Raw genomic sequence first — 21545 nt, forward strand, 5'->3', positions numbered from 1 at the left:
TGGCTCAGAGCCAGCAAGCAAACAAGGACAAGAGTCCCATCAACATACAGAGCTAAATTCTGCTCACAGACTGAATGAGCTTGGAAGCAGGTACTTCTCTAATCCTCCAGGTGAATACTTAGTCAACATCTGGATTTTGGCCTTTGAGACCCTGGGAAGACAAGCCTGCCACAATATGCCTGGGTTCATGACCTATAGAACTGTTTGATAATAAATGGGTTCTGCTTTAAATCACTACATTTGTGGTAATTCATTATCCAACTCGATAAACAATCCACATGCTAAAACCCTAATCCAAAATATCAGTCTGTAGCCTGTACTATAGGAAACAGCCTCTTAATTATACTTCCTCTTTACACTCTTGTTTCCTTATATTTCATTCTCTACCAACAGTCACAGTAATCTTTTTGTTAAGGTGTTCTTTTCAAAACAAAAGTGAGATCATGTCACTCTGTGCTTAAGACCTTCCACTGGCTTTGTCATTACTTAGGATAAATTCCAAAATCTTTAACATAACATATGTTATTATATTTGGTCTAGCTGTCATCTAATTCTCCACCTCAACTCTTACCTCTAACCACAGTTATTCCTTTCTCAAACATGCTAAACTCATTCCAATCTCTGAGATTTTTATACATGCTCCTACCTGTAACATACTTCTACCTGGAACATCTGGTTTTCACCTCAAATGATACCCTTCTTCTGTGACTACCCTATGTATCTTCTAGACCAGTCATTCTCTATTTGCTAATCTTGCTTTTTACAGTATATTTTATTGTCTAATTAAAATGTTATTTATCTATGTGTTCACTTATTAAAGTGTTTGTCTCCCTGCCAAGACTATAAACTAAATGTGGTGTCTTTTGCATCTTGTTAGTAGAAAGAACAGAGCCTGTACATACCTGCTGAGTGAATAAATGAGGATTTGTGCCCCAGAAAATCCTCTACCAACTCCCTCCTCCCCAGTGTACAATTCTGTTTGAATTTGCAACACCAATCAGTAGTAATTTTTAAAGTTTCTGCAAGTAATAGGTATCCCAATGCTTCCAGTCTGTAGGAGTGAACGGACGCCTAAAATGTTTTGCAACTCTATATTCCAGACTTATTTTGCATGTCTATGTTCAAAGTTAGCAAGACTTCTCATCAGGAAAGAGCTTTCTGAGTTTAATTTGATGCAGAGCATAGTTCTGTTTTTCTTAGCCAGGGGAATACAATCGGTAATTACTACTTTTTAAATTTTTCTTTCTGGTTTAGTCCCAAAGCATTTTATTTGGCAGAAATTCCTTCTCAATCTTGGTAGGCAGTCAATTCTTACTGTTTATTTAAGATGTTAATTCGAACATTTTCTAACTTATTTGGAAGTTATAACAATATTACTTATAGTATTATATTGACCTGTAAGAAAGCTTGGACATTTCCAAAAGAGCTCTCAAGATATGGAAGCTATCTTGAGATGTAGTTATTTTCCATCATTTGAAGGTACTCAGGTATAGGGTATAGTCATATGTAAATAGCTTGACTAAAAGTTGTTTGAAGTGCTCTTCAATCTCGAGATGTTACAATTCCTTATAAGACAGGTCCCAGTTAATAATTTCCAAGGGGTGGTCAATTAAAAGTGCTCTTCATGTTATAAAACTGACATATTCCTGATAAAATTCTTACTAAATAAATTTCAACACATTTTTAATTTTCTTTCTACTTTTACTATAAATTTTAGAATAAACTATTTTGGAAAATAATTTGTCTTATGCTAATTAAGTGAAATATTGTGAAATAATACTAAAGTTAAGGTTATTCTAGGAAGTAATATTTGGCCAGTGTATAAGTAAAATCAATATGTCCAATTTATGACTTATTTCCTTATAAAATTGAAAATATTTCAATGTAAAGTATTATATTTAATTATTTTATAGTTCAAAAAACAGAAAAATATATTGAAAGTTAGAAAAACTTATCTTGAAATATTCTGAATTTATTTTTATATTCTTTTATTAATTTTAAGTAACTTACCCTGGTGCATAGTTGCATATGAAAATTGCTGCATGTATAATATGTCCAATTCTTGAACATGGAGTAACGGCACAACCAACTTTGTAAGAGTTGTCCCAAACAAGCTAAAATAAAAATTTCAAGAAAGACACAAAATTTAATTTTAAACATTTACTTTCATATTATAAACAATAATATATTCCATTCATATAGAACTTTTCACCAAGCAATTCAAGAAATATAAACTATTTTCATTTAGAGACATGTAGAGAGTTACCACGGAGTTGGGGCAGCATTTTCAACACTGTATTTAGAGAAATACTTCAATAGATTCTACCAATACCATATTCTTAGGAAGAACTGTTTGAGAACACGGTCAATCCAGAATAATGCTTCAGAGACAGAGGAAGTCACGCCTGATGAATCAATTTTCAACCTCTGGTTGAACTGGAAAGTTCTAGGTTATTAGAAGAGAGAAGATGGGAAAGAGGAGAATAAGTTTTTAAAAGATGGAAGTTGTGGGAAAAAGGGAGAAAAAGAGAGACAATCCGATTATAGAAAACTAAAAGAGATACAAGAGTAGAGAAGAATTGAATGCTATTGGCATTTCTCCTTCTCTTTGTTAAGAAAATTCTATTGTAGGACAAAACAAAAGCTGGCCTTTTCATTAAAAAATGAAATAAAAGAGCTGGTTCCTATAAAAGGGAAACAGATCTTGAATTGGAGTAAAAAAGATGGGAATAATCAAAGGCATTCCAGAAATTATCTGTATAACTTTAATATTTCTAATACTTCCAAGTGAACCAAAAAGTACTTATTTTGTTTTGCTAATCTCTGTGCAAGAAAGAGGAACCATTCTTGTTTTATTCTTTATCTCAAGCCTTAGTGGTTTTAAAAGTGTGATCCTTAAAGAAATAAAGTGACACATTAAAAAGGTGATACATTAGAAGAATAAAGAATAGAATATCTGCAAGAGTTAAAGTGAAGTTAAGCATGTCAAATGCAGGAAATGAAAATGTCTAGGAGACTAGAATTAAGGAATAAAAACACAGAGTACCATGTCAGGGAGTAGATTTGGTTGGTTTATTGAGTATTAAAGTCATATTAAAGAGGCTAGGTTTGATAGGGGCAAGTCAATGGAGAATCACTATAACTTTCTAGAAGAAAGAAATGATCAGAAAAAAAAATGACGAAAAAATTTTTGAAGCATGATTGGATGAAAGAGAAAGACATGAGTTCAACATGAACAAATTCCAAAATGTTAAGTTCTACATAAAAAGTGACATCAGGGTTTATTGATTGAAAATCTACCTTTTAAATAAATGTGGGAGTTCATGTAATGATTTCTTGATTCCTGAAACAAATATTTATTGCAGACCTAAATAATGTCATGTTGTTGAGAATATATGGATGAAAAGCAAGGTCCCTGCCCTCAGTGTAGTATCAGACATATAAATAAATTATTGTTAAACAATGTGATGTGTAAAATAACAAAGGTTATGTACCATAAGTGCTTCAATGTTCCTGGAGTATGAAGTATGAGGGTGGATTATTGAACCAGAGGCAGGGAAACAATACTATTAATTTGCATTCCAATGTTTTAGTCAATCAGCTATATAGTAGTATGTGTACTGATATGTGCAAAAAAATCTTCTACTTATGTTTATAGTCAATAATTTATAAATTATTTTTATTTACTGGTTTCTTTCCTCCTTTTCCAGTGTACATTATTTTTAGGAAAGTGCCTTTCATCTTTGAACATGGAGAGTAGGTTTACTCTATTTAAAATATTGTTTTAATTATATGGTTCACATAAAAGATGGGATGGTAGACATTTTGAAGACTAGGAAGATTGATTAAAAGTGTGATCTTATTAAATGTAATAATTTTATTATTTGAATTTATGTACAAATTTGAAACATAATAAAACTAGGCATAAAGCAATTAAAAAGTATTTGAATTAATAACAAAATAAAAATTAGATACCTGAATATAATTAGAACAGTCTCCAGAGCAACTGCCATTTTCAAAATTGTACATTTTCTTCTCTGCATGCCAACTTCTGATAGCAATACTTGCAGTAAATTCATTTTCAGGGCCGACCCACATATTTTCACCAATACCATAAAATTTAGGATGGACCATTTGTACATCTTGTAAATAAATATTATGCTCAAACACACATCTTTTTCCCCATGCTCTAGCAGTCCGTGATAAAGCTACATCCCAAGTCTGAAAAATATTCGAAAAGCAAAGAGAACAAAACAAGAAGTTTTTTTTGTAGTCTAAAATATTTTTTCTTGAGTTCTTATCAATAGATTTAAAGGAAACAATTCTAACTTTGTACTCGTGCATCTTGGTTGAGAAATTTCTATTGGGAAAAACTTCTATGGGATAATCAAAAATGAAATGACCATTTCCTGAGACAAAGTACTATGTATATATTTGTAATTAAAATATTAGAATGCTAGATGATGGAAATGATACCATTCTCACATGTAATCTGTTCAGAAGTATGTAATACACTTTCCTATAGTCTGCTCAGAGTATATATTTTTAAACTCATGCCTTTTTGGACACACAAATACAACAGTCTAAAATACTATTCATTTAAGAGGTATTTATTGGCCGGGCGCGGTGGCTCAAGCCTGTAATCCCAGCACTTTGGGAGGCCGAAACGGGCGGATCACGAGGTCAGGAGATCGAGACCATCCTGGCTAATACGGTGAAACCCTGTCTCTACTTAAAATACAAAAAACTAGCCGGGCGCGAGGCGGGCGCCTGTAGTCCCAGCTACTCGGGAGGCTGAGGCAGGAGAATGGCGTAAACCCGGAGGCGGAGCTTGCAGTGAGCTGAGATCCGGCCACTGCACTCCAGCCTGGGTGGCAGAGCAAGACTCCGTCTCAAAAAAAAAAAAAAAAAAAAAAAAAAAAAAAAAAGAGGTATTATTAAGTAATGATTATATGCAAAATATCATATTGTCAAGAATAAAATGCTAAGTCAGCATAAATTTTGTCCTCAAATTGCTTTATTAGATTATATACATTTATATATAGATTAGATAAATATATTTTTATATATATCTGATTAGATATATTTTTATATACCTGATCAGATATACATCTCATATACACATCTTATATATATCTGATTAGATACACATCATATATATTAGATTAGCTGTACATCTTATATATACTGGATTAGATATACATCTTATATATATCGGATTAGATATACATCTTATATATATCAGATTAGATACACATCTTATATATATCAGATTGATATACATCTTATATACATATCAGATTAGTTATACATCTTATATATATGGGATTAGATATACATCTTATATATATCGCATTAGATATACATCTTATATATATGCATTAGATATATTTTTTATATCAGATTACATATAAGATCAGATATATATGTAAGATTAGAGAATAAGAGAAAGAAGAAAGATAATATATATGTGCATGTATATATACACACACACATATATGAAAAACTTTTAACACATGGTAGTAGTTGGTGAATGTTACATATGAGGCACATATAACGTTTGTTGCCAGAAATATGAGAAAATAGCATAAGATGCTGTTCCCTGGCTAGCTATGTGGAAATAACCAGAAATGTGTGCTTTTATCGTCATTTAGAGACTCATTAAATTAATTGTTAGTGAAGGACCAGAACAAAAACCGTACACTAGAAAAATCAACAAAATAGTGGTGAAACTAAAATACTAAGTACATATGTTACAGTGTGTCGGAAAGTAAACATCTGAAAACCAATACTCACACTTCCTCAGAGCAGGAGTGTCTAACATTTTGGCTTCCCTGGTCCACACTGAAAGAACTGTCTTAGGCCACACATAAAATACACTAACACTAAGGATAGCTGATGATCTAGTAAAAAAAAATGGCAAAAGAATTCATAATGTTTTCAGAAAGTTTACAAATGTATGTTGGGCTGCATTCAAAGTTGTCCTGGGCCTCATGCAGCCTGCAGGCCACAGGTTGGACAAGCTTGCCTTAGAGTTTTCTTAGTGAATCCCACAGATTATACATAAATACAATATAGAAAATAAACATATCAGACCTTTAGAATATCTCCCCACTACTTCCTTTCCCCTAAGGTAACCACTATTAAAAACTTTGCTTGTGTATATATCTCTCTATCTCTGTATATACAAACATACACACATTTAACTCTAAGTTTGGCTGTTTTAAGTGGGTATTTTGTGATTTTTTTCCCTTGCACTATTGTGATCATAACATATATAATATCATTGGCCTTCAACTTTCACTTTTCACGTAGAGAAAGAGTTCCATATTAACATAAGTAGATGTGCTTAATTTTTACAAGGTCTACATAGTATTCCACAGCATGGATAGCCTATAATAAATATAACCATTTCACCATTAATAGACCTTTAGATTGTTTCCCATTTGCAAACAATGTCCCATGGACTATATACTTCAACCTGACATATTTTACATATAGTTCACATACCTCATCCTTACTAAATAGCAGTCATTATTTTAAGAGTATTTTATGTATTATTTCACTGAATGTTCCAATAACCCTAGGAGGTATGCATTATTATTATTATTTCTGTTTGCCCAGAGGAAGTAACTAAAACACCAAGAGGTTAAGGCATTTAAGTGTATTAAATGTCTCATAGACAGTAAATTATGGAGCCTGGATTTAAAGTCATGAAATCTAATTCCCAATTCCGAGTTCATAAGCATTTTACTTCTCACAGCTATGTGCAAATAACTTGTAATAGCTCCAGATTCTTTTATTCAACTATGAATAAAAATCCTAATTGAAAAGAGAGGCTAAAGTTTCAAGAAGCAGTTAATGAGATATTTAATGAAATATGTCAAGATAAGGTTGATAAATGTGCTTTGAGAGGGCAAAAAATTTTTGTAAGCCATTAGTCTTTGTTTAGCTAGAAAAGCTGAATCCACACTCTAATTTGTACTCTCTTACAGGTAACAGGAAGATTTTAAGATTTTATTTCAATATATTTCCCTAGAATATGTCTAACTATGGGCCTTTTCTCATTAATTGGGCTTAGCATTTGGTAGACTCCATTAAAAAATAATTTTAAAAGGAAGGTACAATCATAACTCTCATACATGTGCCAATGATTTTACATGATTAATTAATGAGGGAACTACTAAGATATTATAGCTTGTTGAAGAAAAATCCAAAGAATTCTCAAGATTATAGGCTGTATAGAAGTGCTGAAATCCATTCACAAATAAATGTAAAAACTGGGTCTTATCCACAGGGCAATCGTCAATTACATTTCATCAGACACAATGAATTTGCATTTCTATGAGCAAAATTAGTTACATTACAATCACTTCTCTACAATTTAAAAATTGTAAATTGCCTAGCTCAAAGACAATTATAGAAAAGATAATTGCTATGTGTAAGATAAACAGTGCACACAATATTGTATTTCACAATTTTCCCTGACATTTATCTTAATCTAAAAACTTATGTCTTTCCTCAGCTCTAGAAAATCTGCTTCTATTATTTCTTAATTTTCTCCCCTTTATTTTGGTTTTTAGTTCCACACCATTTGTAAGATTTAGGAACTTTGCATTCTATTCTCTCTTTTAATTTTTGCTTTGTGCTTTTACACATTAATTTATTTATTCATCCATTCAATACATGGGAATATCTCAATAAGCTGAAGGATATAAAGTTGCAGGTGAAAAATTTCATTATTGAAGTAAAAAATATTCATGACACTTGTTAACACAGTAATGAAGGCTTTGGAAGACTTGCAACAGGGGAGACACCTGAGGCTCAACTCCAAACACAGGAAGGATAAGTGGGGATTTATAGCCATGGAGCAGGATGAGGGGGTCAATGAATAAAAAATTATTGAGGAGACATCAAGTTTGAGGGGATTCTTGCTACACTGATCTAAAGGATTCTTGCTGAAGACAGGCCAGTGTAGCCAGGTCAGGCCAGGTAGATCTCAAGGTTGGGGGATGAAGATTTTGATCAGATATTCAGAGCAATCAGATATCAAGGGTGGGAGACTTTCCTTAAACTGGGCAAGGTGGGACTTTTGTGAAAACTGGGTGATGCAGGCCATAGGACAGGGCCTAAATCCCAGGTCTAGTCAGAGAGGGCTCAGGAAAGTCTGACTAAAGTTTGGTTAAGTAGAGGGCTCAGGAAAGTCTGAATAAAGTTTGGTTAAGTAAAGAGTCTTTGTTAGGCCCCTCTTGTATTTGTATCTGTCTCTCTTTCTCTTTCTTTTTGAGATAGGGACTTGCTCTGTTGCCCAGGCTAGAATGCAGTGGTGTGATTGTGGTTCACTGCAGTCTCAAACTCCTGGGCTCAACTGATCCTCCTTTGTTAGCCTCCATAGTAGCTGGGATTACAGGTGTGCACCACCGCACCCAGCTAATTCTTTTATTTGTTTGTAGAGACAGGGTCTTACCATATTGCCAAATCTGGTCACAAACTCCTGGACTCAAGTGATCCTCCCACCTTAGCCTCCCAAACTGTTGGTATTACAGGTGTGAGCCACCATGCCCAACACCTCTCTTCTTATTTGACAATGCACTTCATGCAATTTAACCTATTAAATAAATCTAATTAGTTTTAACTTAAAAAACAAAAAAGTAAAGGGAAAAATTCTTTGAGATAGTCTAGGGTTCTGGGAAATTTCAAGTTCAGCTCAAAATTAAGATTTCATTTAGAATTTGATCTTGGAAAAGCAATGTCATAAAAAATCTCAAAAGGGTTGAACACTTGACTAAATAAGATCTTAGACAGCTATGAAACAATACTTAAGCAATCTACTTAACCAATATGACAACAGATTTCAAAAGTAACTATGGGGGTAACATAATTTTTTTTTAAAGACCTTAGCTCTTTTAAAAGTGAGAATACTTGTTTTTCTTAAATAATCAGGAAAATAATCAAGTTGATATAAAGCACAAGAAATTATTTTAAGATACACAATCTTTTTATTCTAAGTTGATTACTTGAAAAGCAAAAAAATCCCACAACTTTTGACAATTTCTTATTAAGAGCGGACCAGTAACCCAAGTAAATGTTGTCATTTTTACAGAGAAAAAATCAAATTCTAGTTTTACATCACTGTACTTTTAATTTTAAATGTCATTTAAGGTTTTCTAAAAAGCCATTACAAATACAACCATCTGGTCTTAGCCAGCTTTGACCGTGCAACATAAAATTTTCTTTTCACAAGCCTTTTCAAACTTTCTATATCCATATTTCTATATTTGTTGAAGGCTGAAAGAGTAAGGGTCATGATCAACTCAGTATACCACTGGAGGCTGTATGAGTAAACTGCAAACTGTTCTCATGAAAGTGGGTTGTTGGCAAACTGACAAACTGTGTCTGCTGCCCAGAAGGAAAGCTGAGGGCAGTCATGACCAGGCACAAGTGATTTTTGTGATTAGTTACATCTGAAGCCTATTCATAATAATATGAATCTGTGATCAATTATGCAGCTGGCCAATTGTTACCTCCTCCTCCCTGCTCATTCCACGCAACAAATATGAAGGGCTGTGGAAGCTCAGGGTGGCTGCTGTTGCTCACTAGAGGCAGGGAGCCCTCTTCTTCCTCCTCATGTTACCCTTCCTTTAAAACAGATTCTTTTAAGTTTTCGTTTCTGCATTTGTCCTCCTTTGTTCAGTCTTGTAATGACGGTCTCAAGTAGTGACAGTAGTAACTGTTGTAGTGATGGTCTCAAGTAGTAACTGTGGCAGTCTGCCACATATATTGTCCTACATTTTCTTCTTTCTCATCCTGATCAGTCATTTTATTTTAAGACAAAATTACTTTCTCCTTCTCTTGACAAAAACACATCCTACATTCCTTGTAAACTTTTCATACAAAGTGTTTCTATACATTAGTACCCTTGATTTCACAGAGAAAAACTAGAAAGTAAATAACTGTGAATTATTTGTCATATGCCAGCATTCTATAGTAGATTAGCACATTTTATGAATATACCATCTCACCAGCTTTTATAGGTATTTGCCACTTCATAGTATTAAAAACTAAAAAGTGTGCAAGCTTAAACTTATGCTTAAAAATGAATGTTTCAGCAGTTTATCTCACTTAGAAATTATCAATGAGTATCTATTAATTTAATCTAACATAACTTTATCAGTTACGAAAAAGATTTTGGAAACTATCTTTTAGTAAGACATAACACTAAACAAAGCTACCTAGCATCTCAGGTTATTTCCTTATTAACTATTCTTATGGCACATACATATTACATACATATAAAAGAATAACAACAGCAAAAAAACTAAAAACGGTTAAATGCACAATTGTTGTTTTATTGCTTCATTTGATACATATGAAGTAATAGATATCAAGAAATTCATTTTTACTGCATTTTATTTGTACATGTGTTCTTAGGCAGAATTTATAATTTTTATCATCTTAAATATCTTGTAGCTATCACAAGTTTGACTTAGTAAACCCAAGTAGAATAAAAATATATGCTTGTATGATAATTAATTCTGATAACTCAGAAGACATAGCTGTGTTTTATTAAACCAACATTACTAAACTAGTCTTATTTGGCAAAGATTCACCCAAGTCAAGTGAATCTGAAAAGAATGTGGATTAGTTTGTATTTTTCTGAGAGTTTGAGGAACGTTTAATTTATATAAGCCTTATTTAGCTCTAAGGCAATTTTAATAGAACTCCTTTAAGAGATTTTATAAATTAAATTTGTAATATGATCTGAAGGTAAGAAAGTATCACATATACATAACATACATACGTATACACACACAGAGAGACATATATAGAGATCTTATAGGTTCATTCTAAAATTTTAGCCACAAGTCAACTGAAACACAATAATAGAAAACTCATTGATTTACATAAAATACTTGGAATTATGTTTTTGACAGAGGTAACAAGTTAAGGTGATCTGCTCAATATGAGGGCTAATGCTTTTTACCATTATTTGTGGAAAAGTGTTTAAGGCTTTCTTTGTCTTGATATGCAATCTCATTGAGACTGTGAACTACTTTTTAGGTGAAAGACTATGGGAACATCAAATACTTGTTTAGATGCTTCCAAAGCCTATCTGGGTGGATCAAATATCTAGTCTGTTTCCAATTTATTTTTCCTTTTTAGTCTCAGGTAGTTGCTTCTGAGGGTTCCTGAGTTTCTTGAAAGCCTCTAATGGGGGCAGGGGATCTAAATTTTTTTTTTTTTTTGAGACGGAGTCTTGCTCTGTCGCCCAGGCTGGAGTGCAGTGGCCAGATCTCAGCTCACTGCAAGCTCCGTCTCCCGGGTTTACGCCATTCTCCTGCCTCAGCCTCCCGAGTAGCTGGGACTACAAGCGCCCGCCACCTCGCCCGGCTAGTTTTTTGTATTTTTTTAGTAGAGACGAGGTTTCACCTTGTTAGCCAGGATGGTCTCGATCTCCTGACCTCGTGATCCGCCCGCCTCGGCCTCCCAAAGTGCTGGGATTACAGGCTTGAGCCACCGCGCCTGGCCAATTATCTTGTTTTAAAAAATATTTCTTTGTATTTTTAGGAAATTTTACTTGATATATTTTCTATTTTGGCCAGTGCAAAGGCTTTTATTTTATCTTCATGGATTATACCTTTTTCCCCCAATACATAGTATTTCTTTTTATCTTTAGTCTTCATTTCTATATTATTTTATAATATTGTTTCTCTTTTTTAAATTGGAAGTTTCATAATATATTTTTATTCATCTTTTTATTTTCATTTGTTTCAGGTATATATCTTTGCAAATTATAGATAAGGAAATTAAATTCACTCATATTTATCATAACATATATTTAGTTTATTTTAAAATATTATTTTATGTTTACAGTCTTTAAAAGTCATTTCCTATTTTTCTCTCTTTATATTGCGGGCTTGATAAAGTTTCTTTTTATTGCTCACTTCTCTTTTGTAAATTTGGAAGTTCAACTAACTTTTCCCATCTGCTAGCCACCAACATCAGATCATTATGATAATCTTTATGATTATCTTAACTACCTTTAACTTCAATTATCATATTTAAAATTACATATGATTATTAAATAACAAAAAGACAAATATATATATACATATATATATATAATTATGCTCACTTCCATTTTGATGTTTCGTTTGCCCATTTCATCCCATCATACACAAAGATCAGACTTCAGGAATGCTAGCCCTAATACATTAAATACGTTATTTTACTGAGGATATTGTTTTAAATTTTTTTAGTTGCAATTACATTTTTTTTGCTGTATATATTTTTTGTTTCATGAATGCTTTATCACTTATAATCCCCAGTGAAATTATCAACATGCATTAACGAACATTTTGTTTTAAAAATAAATTATTTTTTGAACAGATATCGAATACTTTATAAAAACAAAACCACATAAAATCATTGAGAAGTCATGTTGTCTTGCTCTCCACCATCCTATTTCCCCTAAGGCTTCTATATGTAACTAACCAATTCCTGTGGATCTGTCCATTATTTTTTATTCAAATATACATTATTTGTAATTTTCTTATATAAAACGTATCATAATGTACCTTGCTTTTCCAAGATCCATGAGATATTGTCTTGCTAGTGTAAAGAACGTTCTCTGTCGGGCGTGGTGGCTCACGCCTGTAATCCCAGCACTTTGGGAGGCTGAGGCAGGTGGATCACGAAGTCAGGAGATTGAGACCACCCTGGCTAACACGGTGAAACCCCATCTCTACTAAAAACATACAAAAAAAATTAGCTGGGCGTGGTGGCGGGCGCCTGTAGTCCCAGCTACTCCAGAGGCTGAGGCAGGAGAATGGCGTGAACCCAGGAGGCGGAGGTTGCAGTGAGCTGAGATCGCGCCACTGCACTCCAGCCTGGGCGACAGAGCGAGACTCTCTCCAAAAAAAAAAAAGCTTTCTCATTATTTTTTCCCCCACAGGTGTATGGTATTATTTTATGTGGATGAACCACATTTACTTTAGTTAACCCTCAGTGCTGGAAATTAGAGTATTTTTGCAATAATATGTTAATATTAAATGATGGTACAATGAATAACCGTATAGGGATACCATTTCCTTCTTGTGTGGTAGGTCCTTAGGGTGGATACCAGAAATGGCATCAGAGAGCCAAAGAGTAAATACATCTGTAATGTAGTAGGTATTGTCAGATACTTCTCTACAAGGACTGTATCATTTTGCTTGCACACCAGTAGTACATGGAGTAGGCATGGTCTTTGACTTTGACAAAAAATCCAGAAGCAATTTTTAAAAACTGATTAGTCAGCTACACAAAAATGTTAAAAAGTCTGAATAGCAAAAAATACATAAATAGATTAAAAAAACCTGACAAACTGGGAAAATAATTACAACTCATATCACAGATGAACGGCTCATTTCCCTAATAAATAATGGGAGAAAAAAAGTAAAAAAACTGACAAAAAAAATCATTAAAGGATATTAACAGATCCTTATTCACATGAAAGGATGCATAGCTTTGCTTATAATCAGAGACATAAAAATCAGAGATCATATCTTACCTATCAGGCTAGTAAAACTCCAAAGTTCAACAATACTTTTGTTGTCTTGTCTGTGGGGAATTGTTGACTTAGTTGGAGTTTATATTGATGTACGGATGAAGCAAATTACCTTTTTCAAATGACTACCCAGATCTATCAACACCAATTTAAAAGTCTATCTATAGCTCACAGATTTGAGATGCTACTTTTGTCATATACTAAATTCCCTTACATATTTGGGTTATTTCTGAACTCTACATCTTTCCAATGGTATATCTTTTAACATACTAGTACTATACTATTTTTTTATTGAGGCTTTATCATATGCTTAAAATCTAATATGTTCAATAACCCTCATTTTTCAAAATATCCTGGCTATGCTTATTTATTTATTTTTAAAACAATCTAAATGTCCATCAATAAAGGAACAGGTAAAAAATGTAGTACATTTAAGGGATAAATATCATAGCACATAAAACTGAATTAACTAGATTTATATCTATGAATAAATCTCAAATGTATAGTTTTGAATGAAAAACCAAGTAACATGATAAATTCTACATAATGCCACTTATAGAAATATAAGACAGAAACTTCCAAACATTATGTTTTTGGTCTAGATCATCACATACATATTCGAAACCTTAAAAAATGTATTAGAATGACTCATATCAAACTCATAAAGGTCACTGTCTCTGGGGATGGAGAAAGGGAACATGACTGAAGTGGCTGTTAAAAAATGTTAACATTGACTGTACTGTTTTTTCTTTTTTTAAAAAAGGAGGAAGATCTATTTGTAATATTAAATTAAAAACTGATATTACATATAAAACTACAGCCCATTATCTGGTACATGAGGGGAGTCTAAGTCTTGAACCTTCTCCTAGTACTACAATGTCAGGTTAGAATTAGGAATCCCTCAGCCCCAGAAAAGCCAAGAAAAAGAAGGGAGGGATTCTGTGCCTCTAGCATCCAAGAATGTAAGAAAGTTAAACCAAAAAGAGGACGAAGCTAAGACACAATCTTCTAATATTACAAACCTATAAAAATGGTGAATAAAATGTTTGGTTTGAATCCTATGAAATTGCTTGTGTTTTCTAGGTCAAAAATGGTTGAAGAGCAATTCATATAGTTCAATCCTTGTATGACAAAGGCTTTTCTTTTTTGAGACGGAGTCTCACTATTGCCCAGGCTGCAGTACAACGGTGTGATCTCAGCTCATTGCAACCTCTGCCTCCCGGGTTCAAGCGATTCTCCTGCCTCAGCCTTCCAAGTAGCTGAGATTACAGGCGCGTGCCACAACGCTTGGTCATTTTTGTATTTTTAGTAGGGATATGGTTTCACCACATTGGCCAGGCTGGTCAGAACTCCTGACCTCAAGTGATCCGCCCGCCTTGGCCTCCCGAAGTGCTGGGATTACAGGCATGAGTCAATGTGCCCGCCATTTTTTTTTTTTTTAAATCCACAGCTGAGCTCAAAGGAAAGAAAGGTAATACTCAGGTGCCAGAAATGAAGAGAAAAGTTAAAAGTCAAAGTGGTAAACTCATGTGCCTAATCTAAGGAAAGGAAATATCAGATCAGATATAAATACCACCAATATAGGAAGAGAAGATGTAGCCATAAAGCCACCTAAGACAAGTTCTGGGATTGAAGTATTTGTGGAAAAATTAGGATGCTGACTTCTTCCTAAATGAAGCAGACCAGCAAATCCTTCCCAGAAGTCTGAGGAAGTAACAGAAAGTCAGATGGAAAAAAGTCATGTCATGTGAGAAATCAGTTCTAGATCTATACTATGCATACAGGTGGACACTATACTTAAATTGCCTATATATGCTGACAATACCCAAACAAATTATAAACATCAGAACTTAACACATTATAAATATAAAAACAATTATAAATATAAAACTGACTGTAACATGGGAGTAAGGCAAAAGCTAATAAGAACTAGTGTGTAGCAATATTTATTTTTCCACTATTTGGACAACATGGAACTCTTTCACACACACACATAATCTCTGCTGAAAATGAGCATAGGATAGAAAATTATAAACATGGCAGAGGCTCAATAGCTAAAATAAGAGAAATGGCACCCAAAGAAACTAAAATAATAAAACACTAAAAATATTTTATGAAAATATAAAATAATTTATGTTTAAAATTATTAAATAAGTGAGTGTAAAAACAGAAATCACAAGAGAAAACAGAACAGTGGGGGAATATGAGCAAATTTTATAAAATAGTCTAGAAATTTTAAAAAATCAATTGGCCAGTTAAATATATCACACAAATCTGAAGAGAAAACTAGTGACTGAACAGCAGTTCTAAAGCAATGACTCAGAAGGAAAACAGAAAAAGAGATGGACTATAGAGAGAAAATGGAGAGCTGTGGAGAAAAGGAATGAAAAAGTCAGATATACAACTAATAGGAGTTCAAGACAGGGAGACTAGAGAGCATGGGGAAGGGGCAACATTCTATGAAATAATGCTGAAGAATTTTAGTCTTAACAATGGACATGGATACAGAGATTCAAGAAGAAAAGTTCTGAACAAAATAAATAAAAATAAATGCATGCTTAGTACCAGTATGGGGTAAAACTACAGAACAGCAAATATAAAATATTTAGAGTAGCTGGAGAGAAAAGATAAATCATCTTTAAAAGATCAAAAGACTAGTGGATCTCAAACTTTAGTACACTTCAGAATCATCTGGAGGACTTATTAAAATACAGATTACTGGGTTTCAAAACCAGGATTTCTGATCAGTAAGTCTGGGATAGGTCCTAAGAACTTTAATTTCTAATAAGTTCACAGGTGATTCTGATTCTGTTGTTGCTGGTATAGGAACCATACTGTGGGAACTTCTGAGTTCAGCTAACAAAAGAAACCTCAAAAGCAACAGTGGGAGACAGAAGACAGTGCTGACAGAGAACAATATCATTCAAGAGTGTGAAGTAAAGATTATTTTACATATAGAAATATTAAGTTTACTATTCACACTCCCTTGCTGAATGAGCTATTAAAAGACATATTTTAGGCACAAGGAAACTGATTCCAGAAAGCGGTAATGCAATACAAGAAGTAATGGTTAGCTAGCATAAATAATTATAATGGGCCAGGTGCGAGCCTGGGCAACATGGCAAAACCCTGCCTCTACAAAAAATACAAAAATCAGCTGGGCATGGTGGTAAGCACCTGTAGTCCCAGCTACTTAGGAGGTTGAGATGGGAGGATCACTTGAGCCCCAAGGGTAAAGGCTGCCATGAGCTGAGATCACACCACTGCACTCCAGCCTGGGCAGCAGAATAAGATCCTGTCTCAAAAAAAAAATTTTTTAAAAAAGAAATAATAATGCTAAACAACACATTCTTAAGCAATGAATCAAAAAATAAATCACAAAAGAAAATACCTTGGGAAAAATGAAAATGAAAACACAACTATTCAAACATATGGAATGTACAAAAAACAGCACTAAGAGGAAAATGTAAGAGTGTAAGAGCTTATATTTTTTAAAAAAGATGAAAGACTCCAAATCGACAGCCTAACTGTACACCATAGGTAAGTAGAAAAGGAAAACTGAACGAAACCCAAAGTTACTAGAGGAAGGAAATAATAAAGATTGAAGCAGAGATAAATAAAATAGAGAACAGAAAAACAACAGAGAAAATCAGCAGAACTATGAGCTGGTTCTTCAAAAAGATCAGCAAAAATGATACACGTTTAGCAAGACTGAGTAAGAAATAAAGACAGAAGACTTATTCTTGGAAACATACAACCTACCAAAAGGTAGTAACGAAGAAACAGAAAATCTAAACAGACCTATAGCTAGTAAAAAGATTGAATAAAAATAATAAAATTATTAAAATAATAATACATTTATAAAATAATAATACAAATCTCCCAACAAAGAAAAGCCCAGAACCAGATGGAGTCATTGGTGAATTCTAATAGGAGTTCAAGACATATATTTAAAGAATTAACATCAATTCTCCAACTCTTCCCCAAAAATGAAGAGGGGGGAACATTTATTAACTCATTCTATGAAGCCAGCATCACCCTGATACGAAAGCCAGAAAAAGATACCATAAGAAAACTATAGGCCAATATCTTTTTTGAATATTAATATAAAAATCTTCAACAAAAACAAAAAGCTGAATTTAACAGCACATAAAAAGAGCCGAATTTAACAGCACATTGAAAGAATTATACATGATAACCCAGTGGAATTTACTCCTTGGTGCAGGAATGGTTTGATACATAAAAATTAGTCATTGTGATAGAATACATTAACAAAACGAAGAAAAACAGCCACACCATCATCTTATATGTAGACAACCCTAAAGATTCCACACACAAAATAGAACTAATAAATAAATTCAGAAAAGTAGTAGGTAACAAAATCAACATACAAAAATTAGTTGCTTTTCAATATGTTAATAACAAACAATATGAAAGGTAATTAGGTAAACCACTCCATCACAATAGCATCAGAAAGAATAAAATATTTAGGAATAAACTTAGCCAAAAAGGGAAAAACATATATGCTAAAAACAACAAAATACTACTGAAAGAAATTAAGGTGGATACTAGAAAGTGAAAAGACATCCTGTAGTTAATGTACTGGAATACTTTATATTGTTAAGATAGCCATTCTATCCAAAATGTTACAAATCAATGAAACCCGTATCAAAATCCCAATAACGTATTTGTTTGCAAAAATACAAAAATACATCCCAAAATTCATAAAAAATCTGAAAGGACCCTGAATGGCCAAAATAATCTTGAAGAAGATGAAAAAAGTTGGAGAATGCACACTTCCTAATTTCATTTTTTTTTGAGACCGAGTCTCGCTCTGTCGCCCAGGCTGGAGTGCAGTGGCCGGATCTCAGCTCACTGCAAGCTCCGCCTCCCGGGTTCACGCCATTCTTCTGCCTCAGCCTCCCGAGTAGCTGGGACTACAGGCGCCCACCACCTCGCCCGGCTAATTTTTTGTATTTTTTAGTAGAGACGGGGTTTCACCGTGTTAGCCAGGATGGTCTCGATCTCCTGACCTCGTGATCCGCCCGTCTCGGCCTCCCAAAGTGCTGGGATTACAGGCTTGAGCCACCGCGCCCGGCAACTTCCTAATTTCAAAACTTACCAGTATTCTACAGTAATTATTGTGGAACTATTAATAGCATACAGACATATTAGACTAATAGAAAGGAATAGAGGGCCCCAAAATAAACACCAGCATATATGGTCAAATGATTTTTAACAAGGGTGGCAAGACCATTTTATGGGGAAAATAACAATCTTTCCAGCAAATGAAGTTAGGAAAAATGGATATCCACATGCAAAAGAATACGCTGGACCCTTACCTTATACAATATACAAAACTTAACTCAAAGACCTAAAAACTATAAAACCTTTAAAAAGCACAGGGGAAAAGCTTCATGACACTGAACTTGGCAATGATTTCTTGGATACGATACAAAAAAATACAAACAAAAACAACAAAAAATGATAAATTATACTTCATTGACGTTAAAAACTTTTGTTCATCAAAGGATATTATTGATAGAGTGAAAAGGCAACTTACAAAATGGGAGAAAATACTTTCAAATCATATATCTGAAAAAGATTAATAACCAGAATCTATGAAAATTCCTGTAACTCGACAATAAAAAATCTAAAAAGTTGGCCAAAAAGTGTGCAAAGGACTTGAATAGCTTTTAAAAGAAGAGAAAAACTTGGTCAAGGAGCAAATAAAAAGACACTCGATATCAGTAATCATTAGGGAAATGCAGATAAAAAATACAGTGAGGTATCACTTCATATCTGCTAGATGGTTATCATTAGGAAAAAAAGAGGAGTAAGGAAAATAAAACAGAAAATAACAAGTGTTATCAAGGATGTGGAGAAATTGAACCATTGAACATTCTTGGTGGGAATGTAAAATGGTGCAGCCATTATGGAAAACAGAATGGCGGTTCTTTGAAAAATTGAACATAGAATTATCATATGATATAGCAATTCCAGTTCTGGGTATATACCCAGAAACAGCAAAAGCAGGAACTGTAGCAGATAAATGTACACCCATGTCTATAGCAGTATTATTCACAATAGCCAAATAATGGAAGCAATCTAAATATCCACTGACAGGTGAATTGATAAACAAAATACGGTATATACACACAGTAGAATATTATTCAGCTGTAAAAAGACAGGAAATCCTGACACATGCCACAACATGGGTGAACTTTATAGACATTTTACCAAATGAAATAAGCTAGTAACAAAGACACATATTGTACAATTCCACTTATATTTGGTACCTTAAGAAGTAAAATTAATAGGGATAGAAAGTAGAATGGTGATAGAGGCCTGGGAGGAGGGGAAATGAGAATAAAGTAATTATTTGATGGGTATGGTGTCTCAGTTCAGGAAGATGAAAAAGTTTTGGAGATGGGTGGTGGTAACAAGCGCACAACAATGCGAATGTACTTAATGCCACTGAACTATATACACTTAAAAATGGTTAAAATGGTAAATGTTATGTCCTGTATATTGTAATGCAATTTTTTAAAAACAACAATTATTTTAGTATTTAAAAGCAAGGTAGAACAAAAGTACTACACGACAACAGCATGAATAAGGATGGAAAGTATTCAGAATTTGTGTTCTAAGATTTTATTAATATTTGGATGGAGTTTACAGATACTAACTTTTCGAATTTATAAATACATATATTAAAATACTAAAAATAACCAATAAAAGAATTAAAATAAAACGATGTCCAAATTTGCTAAAGAAACGTTTTAAATAGGCCATATTATTATGATAGACTATACTATTTACAGTTAATATTTATGTCCTAATAAAATACATGGGAAAAATATACATTAACTTTAAGAAAGAAGAAAAGGGTAAACATATAGGGTGGGACTTTAACCTATACATCAAATACTATTCCTTTAAAAATGTCCATATTTAAAAATATTGATTGTGAGTATACAGGTATATTATTTTATACACCTTATGTTTGAAATATTATATAATTTTTAGAGATGAGATAGAAAACCTATGAAAAGTTGTATTAAAAGTATTATGTGTTTATTAATTTTCAGGAATAAGGATAATCTTCAAATTGGGAAGAAACAGAATTAGTCACAAAAAAATGGAAAATTAGCTGAAACTCCCAGATATCCCCAAACTCTATAATTGAATTCAAAAGATAAAGAATTGGCTTAGAAAAAAGTATCTTCCGCAGACAGAACCAAGTGCTAGCATATTTCTACAAGAAAGCATATAATCTGACACAGAAATGCTGACAATATAAAAGGTAAAGGAAACGAACACGAAAGAACTAAAGTATGTCCTATCAAAATAGTATCTTAAAATTAACATTAAAACAAATTACTATTTTTATAATTTATCATTTAGCAAATAATTGAACATGTCCAAGTCAGTAAGGATGTGGTGAAAACAGAACATTTATACACAGCTGCTATATGCTAAATTTGGCACAGCAATTGCTATGTGTTAAATAAATAAAAAATATCGTACCCTTAATTTATTTATCCCATTTCTGAAATTTGTGCTAAGAACTAATGCTGAAGGAAGAAAAGACATGTCTAGGAAAGCAGTCCTTGCTATATAAGGTAAATTTGAAGCTTCTAATTCCCTAAGAGGACAGTAATACTTGCTGGATTTTCAGTCATTTTAATGACAGTCATGAAAACTCCATAGCAACCAGGGAATAGTTGATGAGCTGTTAAATGACTATAGGGTGTAAAAGAGGGGGAAAGCAAGAACAGCATTGTAAGGTAAGGCAAAATCAGGGTCAAGACTAGGGTGAGGAAACTGAGATACTTCCTTAGGAGCCAAATTTGGAATGGGCACCAAAAATAAAAATAAAATAAAAACCAATAATCAAGATAAAAAATATTTTTAAAAGGCAAAGCTAATGTGACATCTGTGATGGAAAAAGCCAAAAATTTCAAATACAAACAGGTTCTCATCTTGATTTGCA

The 21545-nt window shown here is 33.2% G+C and overlaps 1 protein-coding gene across 1 annotated transcript in view; it reads right to left on the reverse strand.

Annotated features, from left to right (window-relative positions):
- The window catches only part of GLIPR1L2 (GLIPR1 like 2), a 40340-nt gene that overhangs the window by 18101 nt on the left and 694 nt on the right, over nucleotides 1-21545 (reverse strand). The window contains exons 2-3 of the mRNA XM_033221235.1: nucleotides 3976-4221; nucleotides 2011-2114 (exon numbers count right to left, since the gene is read on the reverse strand). Of these exons, the coding sequence (XP_033077126.1) occupies nucleotides 2011-2114; nucleotides 3976-4221 (350 nt within the window). The remainder of the gene's footprint in view (nucleotides 1-2010; nucleotides 2115-3975; nucleotides 4222-21545) is intronic.

Source organism: Trachypithecus francoisi, unplaced genomic scaffold, assembly GCF_009764315.1.
Source record: "Trachypithecus francoisi isolate TF-2019V2 unplaced genomic scaffold, Tfra_2.0 Lachesis_group11, whole genome shotgun sequence".
Taxonomy (NCBI): Eukaryota; Metazoa; Chordata; class Mammalia; order Primates; family Cercopithecidae; genus Trachypithecus; species Trachypithecus francoisi.